At 36.0% G+C, this 19,856-nt stretch overlaps 2 protein-coding genes across 2 annotated transcripts; one reads left to right on the top strand and one right to left on the bottom strand.

Annotated features, from left to right (window-relative positions):
- The first annotated feature begins 3,276 nt into the window (after positions 1-3,276).
- LOC133863863 (anaphase-promoting complex subunit 10) lies at positions 3,277-5,764 on the top strand. The gene is made up of 6 exons (XM_062299984.1): positions 3,277-3,520; positions 3,617-3,677; positions 3,792-3,884; positions 4,034-4,104; positions 5,296-5,400; positions 5,481-5,764. The coding sequence occupies exons 1-6, from the start codon at positions 3,342-3,344 to the stop codon at positions 5,548-5,550; spliced, it is 579 nt and encodes a 192-aa protein (XP_062155968.1). The 5' UTR covers positions 3,277-3,341; the 3' UTR covers positions 5,551-5,764.
- Positions 5,765-8,747: 2,983 nt separating this feature from the next.
- On the bottom strand, positions 8,748-12,223 carry LOC133863089 (tubby-like F-box protein 5). Its single transcript, XM_062299080.1, has 5 exons — positions 11,866-12,223; positions 10,428-10,829; positions 10,252-10,339; positions 9,745-9,874; positions 8,748-9,654 (listed from the first exon to the last, which is right to left on the bottom strand). Exons 2-5 carry the CDS (start codon positions 10,782-10,784, stop codon positions 8,976-8,978), a joined length of 1,254 nt encoding a protein of 417 aa, XP_062155064.1. The 5' UTR covers positions 10,785-10,829; positions 11,866-12,223; the 3' UTR covers positions 8,748-8,975.
- Positions 12,224-19,856: the final 7,633 nt, after the last annotated feature.

The following is a 19,856-nucleotide window of genomic DNA, read 5'->3' as shown; positions in this document are numbered from 1 at the left end:
CAAACAAATTTTTTACAATAAAGTGATATCTATGACTTGCATCTTCCGTTAATCCATGTACAAAAATAGTTAAAGAGTAAATCTGTTCCAAGCAGCTTAGATTTAAGACAAGGGTATCTAAATATCTTTAAAATTTATTTAAACTGGCCGTGGGAGATAACCACACACACTGAACTATCCAGACCGTGAAAGATAATCACTCACATTTGACTAAACTTCATCCTATAGATCGTCTTTGAGAGCAGATCTAACAAGAAAGAAAACTCTTATTCAAAGCAAAAACATAACCAGCAATTAGAAACTAAGGTAAGTCTAAAAGATGCTTAAAATAGTTTAAAATGAAAGAAAATATGATAGGATGGAAAACTTAAAGACAAATAGTAGAATAATAGAATAAAGACAAGAGAATTTTATGTAAGAAAGAGAAAGAAAGAGAGAGAGAGAGAGAGAAAGCGGAAGCTTATAATAGACTACATTGTGCTTCTTTATTGCTTAATTGTTTACAATACAGAGGTCCCTATTTATAGGGTGTAAAGTAAATACAAATATGGTAATCAAATTCTCATCAAATATAGTAATTAAATCCCCATAATTTGATTACAACACAACATCAATGTAGAATATTACAATATCAATCAAATATGGAATATATGGAAAGTATATTATACTTTCCATATATTCTAGCCCTTCATATCTTCTAACATCCCCCTTCAAATTCAAGGTGAAAGATTCTGGAATCTTGAGTTTGCAATAAATGCTTATTCTTCTTCTTTTGGAGATGACAACGATCAACGATAGTCAACGACGATGAATGAAGGAAGTCGGCGACGGTGAAGATGCGCCTTAAATATCAATGGGCCAACTATGGGCCAAAGAAAGTGAAAAGAAAAGAAAAGAAAAAAAAAAAGATTGGGCCAACTACGGGCTAAAAAGAAAAAGTGAGCCAACTTTGGGCTAAATAAGGCATGATATCACTTTTCAAATGCCAAAATAAAATGGGCCAACTATGGGCCAAAGAAAGTCAAAAGAAAAGAAAGATGGGGTCAACTTTGGGCCAAAAGAAAGTGAGCCAACTATGGGCTGAAATGGGCATGGGTTTTAGAGAATACCTCAAATGCCAAAAGAAAAGAGAGATGGTGCCAACTATGGACCAAAAGAAAATGAGCCAACTATGGGCAAGAATAATATGGGCAACTTGGCCTCTTTTGATTTTGATTTTTTTTTTTTCTCATTTTTTTTTTCATCTTCCCGAGACTACCCATTGGGCATTCACTGCCAAAACTACATCCTTTTTTCTTTTTCTTCTTTTTTTTTTTTTTTTTTTTTTTTTTTTTTTTTTTTTTTTTTCCTGAACAACAACCAAAGTAGCAACAATCATTTTACCAGATAACTGCTACAAGAATTCGCAGGAATAAAAGCAGATACGAGCACAACCTTGAAGGGGACGGTGGGACTGATGGACGGCCGGCAAAGGGGCGGTAAGATGGTGACTGCGAGGGTGAGGAGAAGCTCTACTTGCGACGGGCCATGGATGACCGGAGGAAAGGGCGCCAACGTTGGGCCTGCACAACCGAAGGAGAAGGCGCCGAACCTGAGAAGTGGACGGCGGCAGAGAGACCGATCCCGACTGTGAAGTGCGAAACTCGGCTGGGTTTGTCGGAGATCAACAGTAACAAAGCAAGATCTGACGCATGCTGTGTATGAGAGAAGCAATATCTGATGCTTGCTGTGTATGAAAGATTAAGAACAAGACAAGGGTTTTGGATTGTAGGAGACACAGGTGGCGTGGGTTGGAGTAAAGCTTATCTCCAACTCACGCGCACAACTTGTTTGAAGAAGAAGAAAAGAAAAAGAAAAAGAAAACACAAACCAAAAGAAAATGAAGAAAAACAAAAAAGAAGCAAAAACAGGTTCTGCTTTGGAGTGAGATTTTTTATTTTTTATTTTTTTGGAATAAAAAAAAAAAAGGAACAACAATACAAAAAGAAAAGACATCTGCGGGGAAAGGAGATTTTTTTTTTTTTTTTTTTGTCAATAATACACAAAATTTATGGTGAGGAGATCTACAAAATAATGACTATCAAGAGAAAAATGAAATATAAGCAAACAAAAAAAAAAAAATTTCACAAGACCATTAGATGAAACACTGGCGTTAGCTTATAGCTCTGATACCATGAAAGAAAATATGATAGGATGGAAAACTTAAAGACAAATAGTAGAATAATAGAATAAAGACAAGAGAATTTTATGTAAGAAAGAGAAAGAAAGAAAGAGAGAGAGAGAGAAAGCGGAAGCTTATAATAGACTACATTGTGCTTCTTTATTGCTTAATTGTTTACAATACAGAGGTCCCTATTTATAGGGTGTAAAGTAAATACAAATATGGTAATCAAATTCTCATCAAATATAGTAATTAAATCCCCATAATTTGATTACAACACAACATCAATGTAGAATATTACAATATCAATCAAATATGGAATATATGGAAAGTATATTATACTTTCCATATATTCTAGCCCTTCATATCTTCTAACATAAAATAGGTTATAAAACGATGCTCAATGAATGCAAAAAAAAAAAAAAAAAACTAAAAGAGACCCAAAATGCCCATTACTTAAAAAATGGTTAACAGTTACTTATTAGTTTGTAGTAACAGCATAATCTGCCGGCCAGTGATGTTAACCTTTTATTTTATAGTTTTTGTTTGTTTGTTTTTTTGGTATTCTTCTCATACAGCCTGCTCTGTGTTTTTAGATCAACCCTGGTCTGTAATAGTTATTTTATAGCGCAGAATGTGTGACCTCTCCTAGATCAAGTATATATTCATGTTCTATTGAGGCATCTTCTGTTGTCTAGGTTATTTTATAGCAGTTGTGGTCTGTTATGGTTTGAGTCTGACTCTGCCTGGGTGGAGCTAACTCTACTCCCTGTGCCTCTAACTTAATTTATTAGAGAATCTTTGTAACCTTGAACATTAGACCGGTTGATATCTTTTATATCAATCAGAAGGGATCTCTGAAAAAAAAAAAAAAAAAAAAAAAAAAAAAAAACAAAATTGTCGGTTAGCTGTTAATAAGCTCTGACGGGACAGTTAAAGTTATCTAAAAATAATAACCGCAGCAAGTGGTTGCGGTTAACCACTTGTACACCTTTAAAATTACCTTGGAGATTATTTTGGTATTCTAATTAAGCAATAAAAAATAGTAACGAGTTTACTAAAAACAATTTCCAACAAAGTAATAATAATAATAAAATAAACGTTTGAACGGTTTCGGTTCCAATTAGCTTCTGGCTTCTTTGTCAAATTTAGGGTCCAGAGCGAAGGTAACTGTTAAGCTATGGCGACGGAATCGTCGGAGGGAGAAGAAGAAGGGAAGCTCACAGGTGGGAATCATGTGCTGATAGTGGAAGATGACCTTCGAGAACTGGGAAAGAAGGCCGCTTGGAGTGTCAGCTCTTGCAAGCCCGGCAATGGCGTCGCTACTCTCCGCGACGACAACCTCGAAACCTATTGGCAGTAATTGATCACTCACACACCCACCCAACAGGATTAATGTCTCTGATTTCTCTCTTTTTTTGAGACCCTAATTAGTGTTTTGTTTTTGGGTTTCAGATCAGATGGTGCGCAGCCTCATTTGGTTAATATTCAGTTCCAAAAGAAAGTTAAGCTTCAAGTATGTTGGATGCATATTGCGATCTCAAATTTTCGCTTGCTTCCCAATTTTTTTTTTTTTTTTTTTTTTTTTGTGGATTATTGGTAGTTAATGGGGTTGTTTTTGTTTTTGAAGTTAGTTGTTCTTTATGTGGATTTCAAGCTTGATGAGAGCTACACGCCGAGTAAGATCTCCATTCGCTCCGGCGATGGGTTCCACAACTTGAAAGTAAGTTCTCTGGTTTTGGATTATGTTAATAATCTTTGAATTGGAACATATTGACAGAAGCAGTAATCGACTTTTTTGGTTTTGCGTTTAATTTGTTCACTAAGGCTCAATTTGGTTAATCTGGTTGTGCTCTCTGCAAATGTTTTTAGGAGATAAAAACTATGGAGCTTATCAGGCCTAGCGGTTGGGTTTATGTATCCTTGTCTGGAAATGATCCTAGGTAAGCGGTTGAAATCATTTTACATGTACTACTTTTGCCCTTATTCTTCCAACACTCGCAAATTTTTTTTCTATTTCTTTTGTCTGTTTCGAACAGTTTTGAGTTACAAGTGGGTAATAGATCTTATTTCGCTGCCTTTTCATATCGTTTGCAACTATGCACGATTTAACTCACATGCAGACAAGGGTAGGGGAGATTCATTTCAAGCATGTTGTAACAACTAGGGAAAGCACTAGCCATATCTGCGTTACTACTCCAAAAGTACTAGTCAATTTAAGGTTTTCTTAAAATCACTTATAAAGCTCAGTCCCACTTACTAAAGAACCAATGTAAGATTTAGTATCCATGAGTGTCTTTATAAACTACTCTTCAATGTGACCTTAAATCCCTAACGTCTTTGCCAGGATCACGTTATGCTATACTTCAGTATCACAATGTGTTACTAGGTTGCTCTGATACCATTTATATTAGCCTAGGGAAAGTGCTAGCCACATATGCGCTATCACTCCAAAATGATTTGACAATTTGGAGTTTCCTTAGAATTAAAGCTTAGTTTGAACTAATAAAGAACCGATGTGAGACTTAGCCCCCGCGAGTGTCTTTATAAACCACCACTTTATATGAGCTGCTCATCTTCCCACTATAAGATTAAGGTGTTACACGTTATGGATGTATTCAAGACCCATTAGCTATCCTTTCACAACCTGTTGACCGCGGTTACCGATATTCTATTTTACTAACTTAAGAAATTAAGAATTAATTATGGTTTTCTTTGTCTCGCACAATGTATTTTTTCCCTGAATTTTCCCCCCTCCTCTAAATGAAAGAAAACAACCCCCACAAACCCCTGCATTGGATAGCACATCCATTTCTATCAAATCATATAATTTTACTGTTATTTTAGGATCTAAGATACGGTGCGGTTGCAAAGAGAAAGATAACTCTAAGGCAATTCCTTTTCCTTATTTTTCGGATAACATTTGATATTCTGCATTTGTGCTGGAATTTGTAGTTTCATTGCTGCAGTGGGGTTTCTAAGTGAAAGTTGATTACTATGTGACCGAACCATGAGAGTGCTTATATTTCTCGTCCTTGAAAGTGATTGAGATGTGTTGCTGTTGTGTGGTTTATTTGTACTTGTCTGCATTGATTTTCATAGTGTAAACTTCTTTACTCTAACTTGTTTGGCAGGGAAACTTTTGTCAACACTTTTATGTTGCAAATTGCTGTGTTGTCAAACCATCTGAATGGGAGGGATACTCATGTGCGCCAGATCAAACTTTACGGGCCACGACCGTGCGTCTCCGTACTTTTTGTTCATCAATTACGGATCATTAATGACATAACCAGATAGATTATTTAAATTTTTGTTGCAGGAACCCTATTCCGCATCAACCATTTCACTTTACTTCAAGGGAGTTCATTACCTACTCTTGCGTGAGATGAGAAAGGCGAGACAGCAAAAACTGTGCTGAACCGAGTAGGAGTGAAGCAAGCATCTAAGAGTAGCCGGATCATATTAAGAACCATGAGTATGTATCTCTAGACATGTATAATTTGTACGTTTTATTTTTTTCAATACCAAAGATATAGAACAATGTTATTTGGTTCCTTGTTACAAGAAGTGTCAATAGCTTGAATTTGGGGCCGTTTTCTCCAAGTTGCTTTGTTTCTTAATCCTCATGACATCTCTGACATATCTGGAAAAGACGATGGAAACTTAGTTTTGTTACTTTGCACTCAAGTTTTATGCCAAAGTGCAAAAATACTTCTCTGGCGAGGTCGGTCTTTACCTAATGAGGCGGTTTTCAAATTTCTTACTCATTTCCTTGTTAGTGTTTGTTGCATGCTTTTGAAATCAGAAGAGTTGTAGCTTTATATCGGTAGGGTTCTAAATGGGAACGCCATTGAAGCCTTTACATCTAAACTTGAAGTAGAGACATTATATAGGCCATGCTCTATGTTGTATGTAGGCAAGTAACTTGAGAATTAAATTCCCTAATTGCCAAATCTACTCTAGAGAATAGAGATTGTAGCTTTAGTGGCCTTCACTAATCTTTTCATGCAACGTGTAGCTTAAAATATGATCTACTTAGAAAGTCTATACCTGTGACATATAAAAGCCCAGTTCATTTTGTAAAGAATGTACCAGAATTCATAGTGGGAAACAAATACGATGCTGCAGCATCGGAAAGCAACAAGAATAATGAACCAGCGTCCCATTGGCCACCACAAACTAAAATGCCAGAAGACTGGCTTTTGAAACTACTATGGGTTCGGGGATTTGCATTTCATGGTGTTCTGCTGTGAAAATTTGTCCAATGACCCCGAACAACACCTAGAGAGGGGGTGAATAGGTGTTTTGCAATAATCACTACCAATTAAAATTCTACAACCACACACAATATCACCAAAATTATGTAAAGCAATAAACAAATTGTTGACGAAGTAGAAACCTTTTAAAGAATTATTCAAAAGTAAAACCACTTATGTGCCAAACCCAAGAAACTTTTTCGCTATAGAATAATTAAATTACATACAGTTTATAATCACAAAATCTTAGTAATCAAACCTGATGTGTATCCCACCAAATGACCCATTTGTCTCTATCGCAATAGCTCTAAAACTCTTGCCAGTTTTTCTACCAAGCTTCCTCTTCCATCCCGAAACTCCGGTAACTGAAGGTTTGTTTTTGTGAGTGTGTGGTTTAAATTAAGATCGAGCAAGAGGTATTAGAATGAAGGCATAAGAGTTCTAAAGTTCTCTACAAGAATGCAAAATAATGCCTCATGGCTTTATGAAAATCGTACATGAGGATGTTTATATAAACCCTAGGGAAAATGGAGGTTTAAGTGAAACTCGGTTTCTAAAAACACAATCAAAGACATTGACGTTTGAACGTGGTACGACCGGCGTTGAGACCTAGCGTTTTGGATCTAGCTCAATTCCCTTCGTGTTCGAACCCTTTACGACCTAGCTTGCAATTGGATGCCTTTGTGGCTCTTGTAAAAATCCTTAGGTCGATCATGTTGCAACTACTATTGCGACCAAGCCTCTTAGGAACTTGAATTTCAACAACATGAAGGACATGGTTCGAACTTCTTGCAATTGGGGCTGCGATCGGAGCTCTCGGATCTCAGTTCTTGAAGTGCCTTGAAGATCACGTTCAAATGGTTTTCGACTGACTCGAGATCGACAACTTCTTTTCTGCACTTTTAAGCATGCAGTTGAATACCCATTGAAGTCCCAACTTAATCACTAAACCTAGACTTGTAACCAATTTAATTTTGACACTAAATTAGCAAAAGAGATCTAACAAGCGGCTCTTGGGTTAAAACTTAAAATAATGAACTAGGATTTTCTTTTTTTCTTTTTTTTTTTTTTGGAATTTGTGCCAGGAGTAAGAGTAGGATGCGGAGCTTACTTGCTCGGGGGGCCACTTATGCCTACACTTCATTCTCATTCTCTTCCCAAATTCTTAGGAGATATGATCCTCAAACAATGGTTTAATTTCTTTTTCTACTGGATTTTTAAGGGGTTTAAAAGTTTAGGAACTAATTTGCGGGAAGAAAAAAAAATGATTTGATCGAGCCGACTAAGCTCTCATTAGATGCATTGTGCCTGAAATCCCACTCAAACTCTTTTGCCATCACTAGAAACAAGATTCCACGCAGAAATAAAATAACAATAAATAGAAAATTAAAGAGAGATTCTATTTGCTTACCGATAAGCAAAGAATCTAAAGTTGTTTTCCAAACAAAGATTATGTCACCCAAAAGGTGCCACACATCTCCAATCAAAGCAAGATAATATGCAGATCTTTCAATTCATATTCTTAGTCTTATACGATTTGATACTCCATTAACTTGATTTCAGCCCTGCATTTTTTACAAGAATTCTTATGGTTTTGGACATTATCCTAAAAATCAATTAATATTTTCACTATTTAATTAGAGAAATGCTATTTAACATTCTCTTACTATTTTCAGCTGATGTGGCATGTTCAATCTATCTTTAATTTTATCTTTTTCTTTTTATCTAAAATTAATCTAAGTGTGGATTAAACATGTCACGTCAACTGAAAATGCTAAAAGCTAAATAGCATATCTCAACGATCAAGCCAGCTAGCTCTTGCTAAAAATAATAATAATAATAATAAAAATAAAAAAATTACGATTTAAAACGTGGAAAAAAAAAATTACGTTTTCAAATTATAATCAACTGCAATCAAAGGAGTGCATTTTAAAAAATATACAATTTTAAAGGTCAAATCGTAAATTTATTGACGCTTAACAAAATTTTCAAATTGCACGGTTTGAAATCACTACATTTTAAATCGCTTGTTTTAAAACAGCAAACCCAAACAAACCCTAACCAAAATCCAAAGACAGGATGACCATTACTGGTTCTAAACATATATTAACCATCTCATATGGGAAAATAAACGATTGCAAATGGAGTTAGAGCCCATCAAAGATAGAACCAAGACACCTAAAAGCAATTAGCCTAGAGGAAAAACTGGAGGGACAACCAGGACCAGGAGTTTAGGCTCCAACGGATTCCGAAAGAGCCATAAAATCCTCCACCAGTATGAGAAGCAGAAGTGACCACAAAAACAATATTACTACCACCACTCAACTATATGGACATAATTCACTTAAATTATTTTTTAATTTAATTTCAGTAGTGCCAAGAAGTGGAACAACATACAAGTCAAATCCCCCAGGGAAAGAAAAAACTAGTGGATGCACAAGATTCTCAGCTGCGAACGGCCATGCATGATGAACTTTAAGGAAGAGCATTATATCTATTCCCAAAAATTGACGAGAAATTCAGCAAATGGTGATCAAGATATGCAACCAACATGGGTTTCATTCACAGGCAGGTTTAGTATCAAAGCTGCTCAAGCAGATGGCAAAGGCTTGGAAGGCAGATAGTGGGTAGCGATAATCCATGGTGAAGATGTCTTTTCCAATTTTTCCGAACTGTAAGATTACCCTTTCTTGCTCTGCAGCTGAAACATTGTGGGATGGACCAACAGCGGCCACAAGTTGGAAATTCTTAACAGAAGCAACCGTAACCCGTCCTCTGAAGTTTAAGCACCAGCACTGCAGCTGCTCATGCCATCTAGGAGCCTTGTTTTTAAGAACAAGTGGCTCTCCCGAGCCCCGGACTGACACCACTGGTGGCTCTGAAAGGCTTGTGGAGCTGAAATCTATGATTGAATCCTTTCCTTTCGGAACTGGTAAGGGAGAAGAAAACTGCTCATCAAAAGAGTGTGGGAATGATGTTGGTGTTGGAGCAGTTCCACCCTCCTCAATAGAAGACATGAGTATGGAGTGCATAGCACAATTCATTCTCCTCGGCCCTCTGGTGCGAAGCACGTTGAGCTCATAGGAGATGGTCCCAACACTATAGTTACATGCTGGTACTCTTGGAGATACCTGCTTAGAATGAAATCTTCGACTGGAGCGACTACTTAGTTGAACTGTGGCTTCACTTGGAGGTTGGCTATCATATATGGTGAACTTTGTACCCAAAAAATTAGACCTGTCAAAAATTTGTCAATAAATGTTAGGGGAAATGAATGAAGAAGTGATGGCAAAAGGGTAGGTAGCAACTGCAATGGACAAGACTCGCCTCATTTTCCCAACATATGCACTGCTGGCCCGAGAAAAATCATCCCCAACAAAAGATATAACAAAGTCTGTGCTTGTTGCCCTTCTGATCTTTTTGGCTGCTAACAACAATTTATCACTCTCATCTTCGGCTGTCAATTTAATAAGATCATAAGTGAGAACCACATAGGAAATGATATATTTTTGTCCCATCAAATTATTCAATTGATTCCCAAAGGAGAAAGAAATAGGGTTATCCTGAGCGTTATCGCTAGTTTCCTCTCATACAATTATTTAAATCTATATTACGAAATCTATCACATCTAACATTAAGTTCCTTTTACTGAATTCTTCAGGAATAGGGTGCACAAAAAAGAGACCATAACCATTTTATGTACACAACTCCTACCAGCATTGTAAAACTCAAAATTCCAGATATCAAGAGCAGCAGTTCAGCATTCTCAAGCAATAACGTCAAGGTTCATAAGTTTAAATTTATTGAAAAGTAAGACAAAAGATAATTACTCACAAGGCACCAGACCGTAGAACAGAAAATATGCAGAAGTGGCTCTGTCCCTTCTGATGAAACACTGTATTGGAGACTCTCGAGGGCCCGGCTACTCATAATCACAAAAAGAGTAAATGAGGATAACCAAAGCAAACTTCACCAAAAAAAAGAGTGGAAGAACAAGAAAAGAGCATTACCTGCTTCAATGAAATAGGAAACGTGAGCCTTCCACATTGCTCAGGAGTTTGGACAATCTCCTTAGTGATTACCCTCCATGACCTACAAACTGAAGCACAAAAGACAACGGTTTTCCGAGCAGGCCACGAGGCCTCACTCTCTTCTACCCTCCGGATTATGTCCAACAGCAATTCAGGTGGTAAATTTGACCACCGGCCCTGCTGAATTGGTTCCAATAAGGGTAGTGGCGTTTGATCAGGAGCAATATGCGACCTTGTCTTTCTATGCCAAGACTTCCTTTCCCCTCCTCGCCTTGACATGCTCCCCATTCCATCCATCATCTCCCGCAGCTCGCAAACAATGCTTTTAAGGGACATCTTAATGTATATCACATCAATCCTCTCCCCTTCTTCAATATCCAACTGCAAACCAAGAAAAGCCAGCTAAGATCCAACAAAAACCTACAAACCGGTTGAAACCATTCTGGAAAATTTGAAAAGATAGCTTTTCAATGTTACCAGCTTTCTATCAAGTAGGCAAATCTGAGCCTCTAATTTCCTTTTTCCTTTTCAATTGTTCTGAATAGAGATTCAAGTTAGAATTAGGCTGCTTGTTTCGGCATAATATGTTTTCCCCATTTTTATTATTTTACGTTTTCCATGTTTGACGCAGGCAGAAAATATTGGTAAACACAAAATGATTTCAGAGTCAACCCAAATATAACACACCACCCTCGGAAAAAAGTAGTTTTGTGACATTATTTTTGTTTGTGATGGTTTCTGACTTTCTGGTTCTGGGTGCGGTGGTGAGAGAGACTCGGTCTTTGGTTTTGGGTTGTATCCGGTGAGGCAACGGGTTAAAAAACAACGAAACACCTGAAAACCTTTTCAGCATCATTTTCAGGTCCGATTTTTCACCAGAAATATTTTCGACATTTATCCTCGGGAAACATGTTACGCCTAAATAAACACAACCTTACTCTCAAAATTCTAAGCATTTACAAGTTTGCGCTAGTAATCACTAATCACTGAGGAAAATATGGAAAATGCAATTTCTTTTAAAATTAATTCAACACCCAAAAATCAAAGCTTTCTTTTCTTCTTCCCAATCTGGCATAAAACTCATAGCTATCGCTCCTAAGCATTTACAAGGTTAGGCTAGTAATAATCACCGAGGAAAAGACGGAAAATGCAATTTCTTCTAAATTTAATTCAACACCCAAAAATCAAAGCTTTTTCGTTTCTTCTTCTTCCCAATCTTCCATGAAAATCATAGCTATTACACACAATCCATGCGAATCTAACCATAACTTCCAAAACCCATTACAATCTAAAGCACAGGCACAACAACAAAGTAACTTTTCTAAAGATACCGATTGAAGAACCTGAAAAGCACAATCATTCCAAACCCAAACGAGCAATCAAAAATGTGGATCCAAAAAATCCAAGAACAACCAACCTGTCCAGCTACACCGCAACAAGAAAAACACACGGATCGGACCGAACCAGCTCAAAAGATCCAGAACCTTCTTTCCGAAAATATCATCTGAGGACCTCTTTCGATCACCGAGCAAACCTAGAACTCCGGAAATGGAGGGCTCCGAGATCGCCAACGCATGATGGGTTTTGAGTCGCCGCCGGCACCCCACCACCTCCGGCGCCGAACCTCCAGAACCACCGGTAAGACGACGACGACGACGACGAAGAGTACCACCAGTCCACCACCACCGCCACAGCAAGGCCACAGCTTTCGTTTGTGGATTAGAGGACCCCCAAGTACTTGCTCTCAGACCTTAAAAACCGGATCCAAGGCTGGCTTTTTTCGCTTTTCTTATTTTAATATATCCCGCTAGATTATTAAATTCTTTGAGCGCATCTGGGGTCTGATTTGATCATACTGTTTCAAGCCAAACACGTGTTGCGATCAACCATTTTGGATTTGGAATTTGATTGGAGTATATGCATCAACATCCTCCATATTTTTGTATAATACTCTTAACAATTACAGATTTTCCTGGGAAATTTTAGCTAAACGAGGGTTTTATGTGACAAATAGGAGACGACAGAAAGTGGTCAGGTCTTGCCTCCTTTACTGTACAGCCAAACATATAATTAAAACTTCAATTTTTAATTTAATTTAATTTAATTTTTTTTTTATTTTGTATTTTCAAATTTATTGTAATGTGAAAATAATTAAAATTTATACAAGGTGCACTTAAAAATTCATTCAGGCCAATCATAAATTTGCCCGTCCAATTTAGGTCGAACAAGTAGAGTCTAGAGTTTACGATCGAGTCCGGATAATAAAGCTTGAATAACAAGTCCTCACCGGACTGTGAATTTCAACACAAGAAAATAGAACATAAAACATACGGTAAGATTAGATTTGTTAGCTTAACGGTTACTCGGAAAAATATTGAGATTGTAATTTAAACATAATAGACTTCTACTTCTAATAAGTTTAGGCAAATTTATAACCATCCCTACTTATTTTGTAGGTTTGACCCGGGGACGGAGCTACATGGTGGCTTAAGGCCACCATGTTTTTCTTATTTCTTTTTTTAAAAAAATTAAAATTTAACTCTTTATTTTTTTTTTTATTTTTTTTTTTTAGGTTTGGTCCTTCTAATTTTAATTTTAATTTTTTAATTTTGCTCCCCAAATCTGAAATCCAGATCTGCTCATGATTTAGCCGAATTTGGCATTGCAATCAAATTGGAGTTAAAATAAAAGCTCAAAGCTTTACTAGAGGCAATTAGAATTGAAAAAAATAAATAAATAAAAACAAGATCACAAGCCTCTTAAGAGTTGTCAAAGTTAAGACATGTGAGAGAGGCATGCTACTAAATTTAATGGGGTCCAATCTGACACGGGTTACTACTAAATCACGTGCAGCGGCCCACCGAGAGGCGTGGAAGGATGTACTGGATTAGTCATCACTGCGTAACATGTTGAAGTACACTATTCTACATTGACTGGACCACACTTGCACTCATGCAACACATCTACATCTACAACTTTTTCTTTTTAATTTTTATTTTAAGTACATCAACAAATAAAATTAAAGTTGGACAACTCAGCAAAGAGCCTCAAATTAACCTTATTAGTAGTGATATATAGAAATTAAAAGAAAATTTATCAAATAAATGATGCAACCTTATATATTCTTTGTACGAATATCAAAAAAAGTGGTTGCCAATTAAGGCGGATTGGTAAAGCGTACTACGAATGGTGCAGCCTAGAGGCTCAAGAATGACCACAAATTTCGAAAGGTCCAATAACCCAATATGTACCCCATCAAATAAACAACCGCAATAGCATACCCAAAAATAAACTACTGCAACAAAGAAGCTACTAATGAGGGTCAAAACGAAGCTTATAGTGAATGTAGCTTTAATAGCCTGAAAAAAACTAGTGAAAGCAAAAAAAAAATCAAGGAACAAAACACTGACGGTTGGCGTGGCAGCAGACACTCGTCGGCGCGTGAAGACCACACACCGATAATATTGATTTTATTTTTTTTGTCGACTATTAGATATTGAATAATTAAAATTGATTTAAGGGTGAATTGTGCATACCATGTCATCTGAATAAGTTGTAAGAAAATACAAAATAATTTTTTATTAGATAAAATTTATTTGGATAAATGTAACTCATATGGACTCTCTGCCTCTCTCATAGTTGCCGGACAAATTGAGATATTGCTAAAAATCCCGAACTCTATTTTTCATACCAATTTATTATATCGATTGGCATGGCGTATTTTAAATTGTTTTTTTTTTGAAGTAATTAATATAAGAAATTACTTAAAATATGAAATTACCTATGTGCTTAGGTAGCTGCTCCCAAGTCAGGATCCAGTCTCTAATTTTGTTTTTATGGAGTCTTTGTAGTTTTAATCGCTATCACAGATCATTTGTGTCTCATATTATAATAAATGGTTTTTTTTTTTGTTAAAAAGAAAAAAGAAAAAAGAAAAAAGAAAAAAGAAAAAAGAAAAAGATGGATGATTTAAGAGACAACTGTATAATGTAATTTTTTAAAAAAGCAAAAAAAAGGTAAAAGGGGAAGGTTGGATGGTGACACTCCAGATATAAGCATCACTATAATAGCATCTTACTCGATTGGACTTTAAATATGAATAATTTAGACGGTTCCATATAAAAAGTAGGAAAAAAAAAATTAAATGTAGTCCCGAAATTTTTATATGATTTAATCTTTATGTTATAAATTTCACTAGTAAGGTCTTAGTTTTTTTTTTTTTCGATTTTAAATAGAATATTTCGTTAACCTATTGTCCATTTAATAAACAGTATGATACGCCAGACTCATACTAATTAATTAATGTCACGTGACTCTCATTTAACATGTTATATGCCAATTGCATGTGTCACATACCACAATTACTTTAAATTACAAATATACCTAAATATTTTTTAAAAAATAAAATTAGTTAAAAATGATTTCGTAATATATTTGTAATTTAAAGTAAATGTGCCTCGTGACACGTACAATTGGCACATTACATGTCAAATGAAAATTACATAATATTAATTGATTTGTATAACATATTGCTAATTAATTGTAGGATAAGTTAACAAATGAATCTATTTGAAATCAGATAAAAACCTGAAGACTTAATTGTCAAAATTGAAATTGCAAGAAAACATAAGGTATAAATTTGATTTATTCAAAAAATGTAAGGGAACTCAAACCCATATATAACCCCATAAGAGTTTTATCTTATACTCTCTCTCTTTCTTTTATTTTTTAATAATTGTATACTTTAATGATAGTCACTCTCCCTACTGATGTTATGATGAGGTTGGATCAAGTTATGGCTCAACCAGACTTAAGGGAGTGCTTACGGTTTTCTACCGTCTAATGTTTAGGCCCCTCTATTCATTGGTTTCAGTGAACAAGTGTTATTATGATCGTGTCCAAAAATAGAGTAACCACCAAAATTGCTTGAAAATTTCTATGTCTACATCTAACATGACGCATACAATTTGAAGGGGCTGCCGACTTTCTAGATTCGGAGTACATTAGTAGGTGGAACTTGGCTCGGCACCCTTGGCCTTACTGTTAACAGTTATATATCACAGAACAACGGCTAGCGTCAGACCAAGCAGAAGATAACCATGGGGAAAAAAAAAATAGAAAAAAAAAAAAGGTGAAGAAGTTGTTGGTGCACGTTAAAAGCTAAGGTGTTAATAATTGTTGTCGAGACATAGTTGTCTGGTTGGTTGATGTTGTGGAGGCCCATGTACATCCACTTTTACAATATTGTCTTGAATTTTAGAAGTGCCGGGCTGTTATCAGTTGGAGGATTGGATGACACTGAGGCTGCTCCGATCATATTCTCTGTGCGTCAAAATTGACAGGCCTCGCATATTCCATCAAATTCCCATAAAAAAAGTATTTAATCTCGATTCCTTTGCCAGCTGACAATCGACAATTGACATGCCCCATGAACCCAAGCTATGGACACATTGAAATTCTAAGTTGGGTTCAGAATGAATGGATTGAATTGAGGCACGAGCAATGTTATATGCTATCCATTCATATTTTATTAGGCGGACAGGTGTGTATGATTTAACATTATTCAAAAATATCAGAAGAAACTTATGGTTAGTTGGATCGCCCCACCCTTAAGATAGTCGGCCACCTTTGAGAGTAGGGGCCGGCACCTCTCGATTCCTTGAAGACCACTCTCGAACTATGGTGGTCGCACTACACCCATGGAGTGGTCAACCTACTCCGACCAAATTCTTGAATGGTCAAACACATTCTTTGTTTTTTTTTTTTTTTTTGAACCAAGTGACGCGCCTTCATTGATAATAAAAATGATCTCAAAAATTGGAATCTAGGGATACAAATGATCCCTATTTACAGCATACACAAGAAATTTTGGAATATCTTACAGTCACGCAATGTCTAAAAATTTGGCCAAAGCCTCTTTTGCTAGGACATGGGCTACATTATTAGGATTCCTCCTTACATGAGCTACCTTAACATTCCTTAGACCTTAAGCTTCGAAAGAATGTCATCCACAAACAAATTAGCTGCCGACAAATCTGTCTTCCCAGCATTAACATTATTGACCACTTGTTTGACATTCCCTTCTAGAAATGCATAAAAAAAAAAAAAAAAAAAAAACCAACTTCTTTACAAAACAGCAACGCTTCAAGGGCAGCCATAGTTTCTGCTAATTTCAGAGAAACTACAACTTTCTTGGTGATTGCCCTTGCACCCATGAAATTCCCACTATGATCCCGGGCCACAATCTCAATACTAACATGTCTATCTTTAATGTTCAAAAAAGCATTCCAGTTAACTTTTACAATATTGTTCGGAGGTGGTTGCCAACCTGTTGAAGCTACTAGAAGCTCTTAAATAGTGAAGAGGTGGTCGATCACCTTAAATAGCGATTTGGTTGAATTTTATTGTTGATGCAATTCAATTCAGACCGTTCATTTTAATAAAACGGCTTGAACTCTTGAAATTGCAGGGGACTTCAATGCTTGCAATTTGCAGGGGCCTTAATCCGACTATAGACATGACCAAATCAATTCTTTTGCCAGAGGATTCTTGATGCTGCACACGGAAATGCATGCATATATATAAAGGTGCATAATTATAGCAAGTCTGTAGAATTTAATGGGGTGGGGTCTCATCCCTTTTCTTCTCTGTACAATTAATTCTACTAGAAAAATATATTACGTTTTGCAACTCGTTCTTACAAAATAAATAAAAACACAAATATAAATAATTCAAATCTCATAAATTTCAAACACGTAATAAATTGTGATGATGCTGAAAATCTCCACTGTCAGAAATCGAGTCAAACAAACAACCTACAAAATAAGAAGGGTTTAGCTCAGAAGCTTGTCAAGTTTGTCGGTGAAGAATACCTCTGATAGCTAAGTCATTAATGGTAGTAAGAAAGCTAGCTTTGGAGCTCCAAGAATTCATTAATGGTAAGGATTAGATGTCTTAAATTATCTATTCGAATTCGAGAAATCGCTTATGAATTCATTTGATTAAATAAAAATTAAGTTGTTTAATCATTTATTCGGTCAAGTGAATTTCACAAGTGATCTCTCACAATCACCTGCTCAAATTCTTTCAAATTTAGACAAATAATTTGATAGAATTTTAATCTGACTCCGAGATGAAGGGCGTGAAGCCTTTATGTTGGTTTTGGTATAGCGCCGCCGGGTGTTGTGCTGGGAATTTGAGAGTTGTTGGATTTGGTGATAATAATTAATAAAGGGATGGATTCAATGCTCCGCGGCTCTCTCGCGCTCCTTTGCAAGATAAGCGGATTGGGCTATTGGGCGGGCACGGTTCCCCGGCCCAAGTCGCCATCAACAGATAATCGGTAAATCAAATGGAATCTTAGATCTTCTCACTTACGAAAAGTAAGAAGATCGATAACTTTTTTAACTTGAGGCACGTCTCAAGTCTTAACCTCACTTGATCAAACGTTAATCATTCCCTCTTATCCGAAAGTTGGATTTAAAGGTGATGTATTGTATTGTAAGAAGCCGTTGACTCGTTGAGAATAGCATAATTAAAAAACTAATTATAAAATAAAGTCGCCGGCGCTTGGGAAAGTAACTTTGGATGCTCCTGCTCAAGATTACGAAATCAATTTAGTTGCTTGTTTGGTGGGCAATATTTCAAAGCTATTTACCCATTAACTGGTTTTGGTTGTTTCGCACTCACTTGTAACACTTCCGGATGTGACGACTTTAGACTAAAAAAATAATGCCCAAAATGCTTCTACTTATATTATAGGCCCGAGGGCTTTAATTAATGAGTAATGTTATCAAATTGATTTATGTTTTTTTTTTTAGTCATTTTAAAATTGATGTGGCCTTTAAAATCACCATTAGATGTGTTAAAAAATATTCTCAATAGTTAGTAAATGGACCTAACAACCCATATCAGCCCATTTACTATTGTCGATCGACCCCAAGGAAGGCTGGCTACACGATTCATCAACCAAGCCCATCTATTAACCAAGAAGGCCAGGCCACGTGATCCACCTTGTGGCAAAGCCCAAGTTCACCCAGAAGTAATCTACAGGAAGCCATGAAGAGATTGAGATCTCGAGATATCTGGAAGCGTCCCAAGAACATCGAGACCCACGTTTTATATACATAGGAACCCCATGTTCTGGAAAGTGGATACATGCGATCTAGATGCGCGAAGATACGTGACCTAGACACGTGGTATGTTTTGGATACATGAAGGCCCACGTGGAGACCCACGATCAGATGACTAGTTCCCTCCATACCCGTGGGAAATCGATTCTCACCCTTACTATAAATACACACAGACATTTGGGTACAACCTAGTTGAAATTATTGTTAGTAAAACATTGATACATATTCTTCTAAAGAACTGACTTAAACATCGGAGTGGGACTACCTAACACCCTTAGCAAGCATTTTCACTGATCTTTATTGTTTTGTAGAGAAAATAAGAACTTTCTAGAAGCTTGTGCTATCATACCGGAAACTATCTTAACAAGATGAGTGATAGATATCTCTTAAATTTTGATTCGATTGTGATTTTAAAATCACATCAATCTTAATTTAAGAAGGACATCGGTTCTCCTTATTGCATTATTCTTATAGTCTTACTCCTTTGCGTGGAAGCTCGATCTCGTTTGAATTTCTACTTATCTAGTATTTCAAGATTAAGTCATTGGGTTTTACCTCAATTTTATGAGTAATTTTATTCTTTACACCCATTTATCATTTTTTTTTTTCAATTATTAATTTATAGTTATGCAGCAACACCACAAAAAATAAAAAATAGTTGCATTAATTTGACGGATGAAACAGTCACATACACCTCATTTCTTAAATATTAATACCAAAACTAATGGATAACAGTGTCATACATCATTTTATCTTCCTTTTTTTTAAATATATATATATATATATATATATATATATATATATATTTATTTTTTGATGACGTGGCATTGTCAATTCCCATTTAGATAAATCTTAATTAAAAAGAAAAGAAAAAAACCTAATGGTGGATTGACAATAACACATCCACAAAGAATAATAAAAGAAAGACATCTCATACAAAATAGCATTTCTCTTACACAACATCTCTGCAGTATTATTTTGGCAAGGAAAGTATCTCCTATTTTTATCTTCTAATTAAGCATAAGTGATTTGAAAGCAAAATATATTACATTCATATTACTTTTTTTTTTTTTTTTTAATAGATACTTGGTTGTTCTTTGAACCTTCTTTGTTTTTGTTTTTTTGGTTGGTTGTTTGTATGTGTTTGTGTGAAAAAACCACGTTTTATAGTCCATCCATGTTTATATTCTGGCCTTTGAGCCAGTATTTGTAGACCAGAAGTTGGGCCCTGACTAATGCTTACCGTCCTCTCAAGCTTAGGTCCAACTTACGACCT

Source organism: Alnus glutinosa, chromosome 3 (assembly GCF_958979055.1).
Source record: "Alnus glutinosa chromosome 3, dhAlnGlut1.1, whole genome shotgun sequence".
Classification (NCBI taxonomy): domain Eukaryota; kingdom Viridiplantae; phylum Streptophyta; class Magnoliopsida; order Fagales; family Betulaceae; genus Alnus; species Alnus glutinosa.
Note: the sequence above shows the minus strand (reverse complement) of the source record. Positions and strands in the feature narration are given on the sequence as shown.

What these genes read in the sequence shown, in the direction of transcription:
- LOC133863863 (XM_062299984.1), top strand. Translation starts at nt 3,342, where the DNA reads ATGGCGACGGAATCGTCGGAGGGAGAAGAAGAAGGGAAGCTCACAGGT. An exon ending in AACCTCGAAACCTATTGGCA is followed by an intron (nt 3,521 to 3,616) that starts GTAATTGATCAC and finishes TTTGGGTTTCAG; the next exon opens with ATCAGATGGTGCGCAGCCTC. An exon ending in TTGTCTGGAAATGATCCTAG is followed by an intron (nt 4,105 to 5,295) that starts GTAAGCGGTTGA and finishes CTTGTTTGGCAG; the next exon opens with GGAAACTTTTGTCAACACTT.
- LOC133863089 (XM_062299080.1), bottom strand. Translation starts at nt 10,784, where the DNA reads ATGTCCCTTAAAAGCATTGTTTGCGAGCTGCGGGAGATGATGGATGGA. An exon ending in TTCCTATTTCATTGAAGCAG is followed by an intron (nt 10,340 to 10,427) that starts GTAATGCTCTTT and finishes GATTATGAGTAG; the next exon opens with CCGGGCCCTCGAGAGTCTCC. An exon ending in GTTCTACGGTCTGGTGCCTT is followed by an intron (nt 9,875 to 10,251) that starts GTGAGTAATTAT and finishes TTAAATTGACAG; the next exon opens with CCGAAGATGAGAGTGATAAA.